The 6,544-nt window shown below is 46.0% G+C and overlaps 1 protein-coding gene across 1 annotated transcript; it reads left to right on the top strand.

Moving 5' to 3' along the window:
- Positions 1 to 232: 232 nt before the first annotated feature.
- Positions 233 to 1,316, top strand: ier2b (immediate early response 2b). The gene has a single exon (XM_053339462.1). The coding sequence runs from the start codon at positions 405 to 407 to the stop codon at positions 972 to 974; it is 570 nt and encodes a 189-aa protein (XP_053195437.1). The 5' UTR covers positions 233 to 404; the 3' UTR covers positions 975 to 1,316.
- The last annotated feature ends 5,228 nt before the right edge of the window (positions 1,317 to 6,544 follow it).

The following is a 6,544-nucleotide window of genomic DNA, read 5'->3' as shown; positions in this document are numbered from 1 at the left end:
GAGAGAAGTGTCCTGCAGCAGGAGCATAAATCTAAATAAATAAAGAGATCAACTGTGAGAGTAAACGGTAGACGGAACAGATGGTGTGTGTGTCTGTGTCTGTGTGTGTGTGTGTGTGTGTGTGCTCGCTGCAGCTACAGCTACAGCAGGTGTGGGCGGCGCCTGTTTGTCACTTACTGAGGAATGAAGTCCACGTTACGTCAAAGAGGAAATAAAACGCCACCCAGTTACTCACACGCTCTCACTCCACTGAGTGCAACTACAAGGTAAACAGCTGAGATCCGAGCTAAAGACAGATTACAAACTACAAACTTAAGTCCAACTCGGGACTGATAAGAGCTCGTCGCCTTTTGGTGAAAGTGCCAAAACAACCGTGCGTAATTACGCATAAGATAAAAAAAACAATGAGTGCCACAACTGCAATGGAAGTGAACGCCGAAGCCAGACGGATCTTGGCCGTGTCGATAAGCAAGCTGTACGCCTCAAGGACCCAGAGAGGCGGACTGAGACTCCACCGGAGCCTCCTGCTCTCCCTGGTCATGAGGTCTGCCCGGGACATCTATCACTCCTCCCGGGAAAGCGAAGAGCTGAGCATGGCGCAACCGGCTCCAGTTGAACCGATGGACACCAGCTCCTCCACCACGGGTGAAGCAGCCGGGCAGCCCGAGCCACAACCTGAGCCCACACCGGCTCTGAACTCAGCCGATCTGGCCCCAGAAGAGCCGCACAAAGAGGAGGAGGAAGACGAAGGGTGTGATAGTGAACTCATAGAGGACAAAGAAAACATGAGCCCGACAAGGCAGTCCAGGAAACGCCGGGGCAAGGCGTCGGCGGCGCCTGACTTCCTTCCCAGCAAGAGGGCGAGGCTGGAGCCCGGGGAGGAGAGGTATGCGGCCCCGCTGGGCAGCTGTCGCGTCGGGGCAGGAGAGTCCCTGACCGCTTTGTCTCTAAATCGGGTTATACCTGCCTTCTGAACAGATGGAGGGTGAAAATAACCTCCAGTGCGACTTTGGAGCGGAGTGATTTTCAACTCCTCGTTAACCTTTTGAGGACGGTTTGATCCCTTTTGCGCACCGAGGAGCTGACCTACATTTGGCAGCCCAGGACAGAGGGATTACCGGGGCCATGGTGAGACCTCTCCAGGTTCATCTGAGTGCGCCTGCCGGGCTGGAAAAGCCCCAAAAACAGAGATCAGCAAGCAGAGAAGGAGAAAAGAAAAAAAAACTGAGAGCCAGAAGCCAACGAAAGAAAGAAGAAGAGCTTCAGGCCAGAAAGTTTTAAGGAAGAAACTGAAGGGGGGGGGGAATGCTTGTGTTGCTTTTTCACCTTAAGTCAAATGAGTCCTAACAAGTGACTGCTGCTGACTCAAAGTGTGTGTATGTGTGAATCAGCGAAGAGTGATGTGAGTCAATCAGAGAAGAAGTCAACGATTAACCACAGAGCAACACACACACGTACACACACACACACACACACACACACACACACACACAACCAGGACTTAAGGGAATTTCCTGCCTTCATACCGGGATCTCAACAGTGAAAGAGGAAGGACAGACACACACACACACACACACACACACACACACACACATTCAACTGCTGCTGTGGACTTTGATACGTCAAATAAATCAATACTACTGCTTCAGGACTACATACTGTGTTCACATGGTGCTTAAAAAAAAAAGAAAAAGAAAAAAAAGAACAGGCTGTCCAAAAGGTGTTGGAAGCCTATTCATGTAAACTTTGTGTGTTACTATGTCACTAAAAAAAAAAAAATGTTCTCGTCTATGTTTGACCTGTGAAAGTTTTACCTCATCATTCCACATGCTGCTTTAAAAAAAGAAAAAAAGAAAAATGAATGGTGTAAATATTTGTGATAATAAACATGTTGAAAGTGAGTTCAGTTGTCCTGCCTGCTGTCTTTGTTTGAGGTCTGTATAGGTGATGTTTTGGAGGTTGCCGAGTAACACTGACTGACACACACGCACGCGCGCACACACACACGCTAACACACACTCCCTCGTAACACAAAAACAAACACACACGTCCAAAAAAAAAGGGTTCACAGGGTCAATCCTTTAAGAGGAAGGAGGCTGGTACAACCCAGCGCCAGTCTGGCTTGCAGTCACTAATCTCATGCTTACAGTAAGACGCACACACACATACACACACACACACACACACACACACACAAACAAATAAACACACACACACACACACACACATGCACATGCACACAGCTACCAGGGTCGTACCGTTTCCTGTGGATTATGACAGAATTATGAATCACATCCTCTCCCTTCCCAACATGACCTGACACCAATTCAGAGTGGGATAATAAAAGGAGTTACGCAACGTCACGTCACGTCACGGCGGCAGCAGCAGCAGCTGGGCCCCAAAAAACGCACCGCAGCTGAATAATGCAGAGCGCAGCAGGTAGAAGAAGACTACTGTTTACAGCCTGAGGGGTTCTTCATCATCATCATCATCATCTTCATCATCATCATCATCGTCGTCGTTGTCGGTGGTGGTGGTGGTGGTGGTGGCAGCTTCCTGTTAGCTGACTGGAAATATGATAAAGATGATGAGCAGGTTGTTCAAGTTGGTCAGGTTGTCATCCGTCTCCGAGTGTTTACTTACACATTCCTGTCATCTTCATCATCATCATCATCATCATCATCATCTTCATCATCATAGTAGTAATGTAGGACACACCTTCTTTTTCTCTCTCTCTTTTTATTACTACATATTAAAGCAGCAGCTGAGAGAAGAAGTAGGGGGAAAAAAAGGAGAACTGAGCGATGATGATGAAAAGATATTATTACTACCTTAACCCTCCTGTTGTCCTCAGAAGGAAAGGAGGAGGGAGGAAAGGAGGAAAGAAGGAAGGAAGGAAGGAAGGAAATGAGGGAGGGAAAGAAAGAAGGACAGAAGGAAGGGATGAAGGAAAGGAAAGGAAAGGAAGAGAAGAGAAGGAAGGAAGGAGGGAAGGAAGGAAGGAAAGGCAGGAAAGAAGGACAGAAGGAAGGAAGAAAAGGGAAGGAAGGAGGGAGGGAAAGACAGAAGGACAGAAGGAAGGGATGAAGGTAGGAAGGAAAGAAGGAGGGAAGGAAGGAAGGAGGGAGAGAGGGAAGGAAAGAAGGACAGAATGAAGGAAGGGAAGGAAGGAACGAAGGAAGGAAAGGCAGGAAAGAAGGACAGAAGGAAGGAAGAAAAGGGAAGGAAGGAAGGAAGGAAGGAGGGAGGGAAAGAAAGAAGGACAGAAGGAAGGGAGGAAGGAAAGGAAATAAGGAAGGAAGGAAGGAAGGAACAGTCAAAACAGACGGGGTCAATTTGACCTGAGAGGACGACACAAAGGTTAAATTATTGTTTCAGTTTTATTACAACTAAGGTTTTTTATTTTCATTATTTTAACCATCAGTCCCATTAGTTACCATAGTTACCACTCACTGAAGTCCTAAACAAGCCTATAAGTTGTAAATCCATATAAACACGACATATAAAACCCTCTGCTTTGAATAATAATACACGTCTGATTTGGTTTAAAGTGTTTTTCTTCACTAAAAATCAACTTTTTCCAACAACATGAAAAGTTCAATAACCTCATAAAAATTCTTCTTCCTGGAATTGAAATCCCCCTCGGACCCCTTACTTCTTTTACTGGAGAAAGAGCCTGAACCCCCAGTTTACCATCGATCAATGCTTTATAACACATACTGGAGTTGATGATTGCCTGCTAACGCTAACCCTGCTATAGCACAATGGGCTCATGTGTGTATCAGATGGAGCATGTGACTCCTACAGCTATAAATACCTCCATGTATGAGGAGATGGGACACTTGGTATTCTCTATTTATGCTTGAAACTGTCCTTCCTTCCTTCCTTCCTTCCTTCCTTCCTTCCTTCCGTCCTTCCGTCCTTCCGTCCTTCCGTCCTTCCGTCCTTCCGTCCTTCCTTCCTTCCTTCCTTTCCTTCCTTCCTCCTCCCTTCCTTCCTTCCTCCCTTCCTCCCTCCCTCTTTCTTTTCTCCCCCTACCTTCCTTCCTTCATTGCTTCTTTCCTTCATCCCTCCCTTCCATCCTTCCTTCCTTCCTTCCTTCTTTCCTTCATCCCTCCCTTCCATCCTTCCTTCCTTCCTTCCTCCCCCTTTCCTTCCTTCCTCCTCCCTTCCTTCCTCCCTCCCTCCCTCTTTCTTTTCTCCCCCTACCTTCCTTCCTTCATTCCTTCTTTCCTTCATCCCTCCCTTCCATCCTTCCTTCCTTCCTTCCTTCCATCCTTCCTTCCTTCTTCCTCCCTTCTTCCTTCCTTCCTCCCCCTTTCCTTCCTTCCTTCTTCCTTCATCCCTCCCTTCCATCCTTCCTTCTTCCTCCTTTCCTTCCTTCTCTTCTCTTACAGTATTATTTTATCTATATGTAGCCTGAATATGTGTGAAATGAAGCCAAATCTCAAGGTAATTATGTTAAAATTGACTTTAATTGTTTATGAATGGCAATAAAGTAGTCATTTCTGCCCTTATACAGCTAAAAACAACTATATTTATTTAGTTATTCTTTACTTTTGCTTAAAACCTTCATTTTCAATGTGATATATGGACTTATGTTGTCTGTTTTGACCCTATGGAGAATTATTTTATATATATGTAACCTGAATATGTGTGAAATGAAGCCTGATCTCAAGGTAATTATGTTAAAATTGACGGTTAATGTTTATGAATGGTGATAAAGTAGTAATGTCTGTCTTCCTACACTGTAAAAAAGGATGTAGGGTTTAAGTTAGATGGACAAAAGTTATCATGTTGAGTCAACTTTATTCAAATTTGAAGAACTTGATCAAGTTCAACAACCTTTGTGTCGTCCTCCCGTCTGTTTTGGCTGTTCCTCCCTTCCTCCCTTCCTTCTTTCCTTTCCTTCCTCCCTCCTTCCTTTCTCCCTCCTTTCCTTCCTTACTTCCTCCCTTCCTTCTTTCCTCCCCCCTACCTTCCTTCTTCCTCCCTCCCTTCCTTCGTTCTTCCTCCCTCCCTCCCTTCCTTCTTCCTCCCTTCCATCCTTCCTTCTTCCTCCTTCCCTTCCTTCCTTCTTCCTCCCTTCCTTCTTTCCTTTCCTTCCTTCTTCCTCCTCCCTCCCTCCTTTCCTTCCTTTTTCCTTCCTTCCTCCCGTCCTTCCTTCCTTCCTTCTTCCTCCCTTCCTTCCTTCTTCCTCCCTTCCATCCTTCCTTCTTCCTCCTTTCCTTCCTTCTTCCTCCCTCCCTTCCTTCCTTCCTCCCTTCTCCCTCCCTCCCTCCTTTCCTTCCTTTTCCCTTCCTTCCTTCCTCCTTCCTCCTTCCTTCCTTCTTCTTCCCTCCCTTCCTTCCTTCTTTCTCCTTTCCTTCCTTCTTCCTTCCTCCCTCCCTTCCTTCCTTCTTTCTCCTTTCCTTCCTCCCTTCCTTCCTCCCTCCTTTCCTTCCTTCTTCCTTCCTCCCTTTCATCCTTCTTCCTCATTTCCTTCTTCCTCCCTCCCTCCCTCCCTGAACCTGTAACCAAACACCACCTGGTCTGAAAATGACATACTCTTTGACTAAAAATGGTTATTATAAAGAAATCACAATTATTCCTCCTCTCTCTCCTTTCAAAGTAAAGTTCACTCTGAATGTTTTTTGAGCTTTTAGGCTTCAAGTTTCCACATCACACTTACGTAAGTTGTGTACTTGGACCACGGTTGGCTTTTCCAAACTTGTTATGGTGATGTCATGATGATCCTTGCTTGTAGGTAAAAAGTCAGATTTTAAGGTCAAAGCAAAGAGAGAGAGAGAAAAAAAAACTTTCCACTTTTTAAAGCGAAAGATGACTGTGAAACAAATAATCATCCTGAAGGGGAAAAAAGAAAAGAGGCGGGGGAAGTTCGATGTGACAGTGAGTGGTCAAGAGAGAAAAGGAGGAAGTTTGATTTGATAGATAGTAAAAAAAACAAGAAGAAAAAAAAGGGAGATTGCTCAACTGTTTTCCAAAATGACCACGCATCATCAATCATGGGACTTTTTTTTTTTTTTCACGGTTCAGAAAACTTTCATTATTAGTATCGCTTTGATCTCCAATGTAATGATGATGAAGAATAGAAGGGAGGAAATTAGAAAGAAAGAGAGAGAGAGGGGGGGGGGAGAGGGAGGGAGGGAGAGCGAGAGAGACAGAGAGAGAGAGAGAGAGAGAGAGAGAGGGGGAGAGAGAGGGAGAGAGGGTGAGAGAGAAAGAGAGAGAGGGAGAGAGAAGAGAGAGAGAGAGAGAGAGAGAGAGAGAGAGAGAGGGTGAGGGGGAGAGAGAGAGAGAGGAGAGACAGAGAGAGAGGGAGAGACAGAGAGAGACAGAGAGAGAGAGAGAGAGAGGGGGGGGAGAGAGAGAGAGAGAGAGAGAGAGAGAGAGGAGAGAGAGAGAGAGAGGAGGGAGGGAGAGAGAGGGAGAGAGAGAGAGAGAGAGAGAGAGAGAGAGAGAGAGAGAGAGAGAGAAGGAGAGAAGGAGAGGGGGATGTACGAGTGTGAGAAACGACTCATCTGACAGGAACATCCCCGCTTCA

This window comes from Scomber japonicus, chromosome 2 (genome assembly GCF_027409825.1).
Source record: "Scomber japonicus isolate fScoJap1 chromosome 2, fScoJap1.pri, whole genome shotgun sequence".
NCBI lineage: Eukaryota > Metazoa > Chordata > Actinopteri > Scombriformes > Scombridae > Scomber > Scomber japonicus.
The sequence above is the reverse complement of the archived record's forward strand: the minus strand, read 5'-3'. Positions and strand labels throughout refer to the sequence as shown.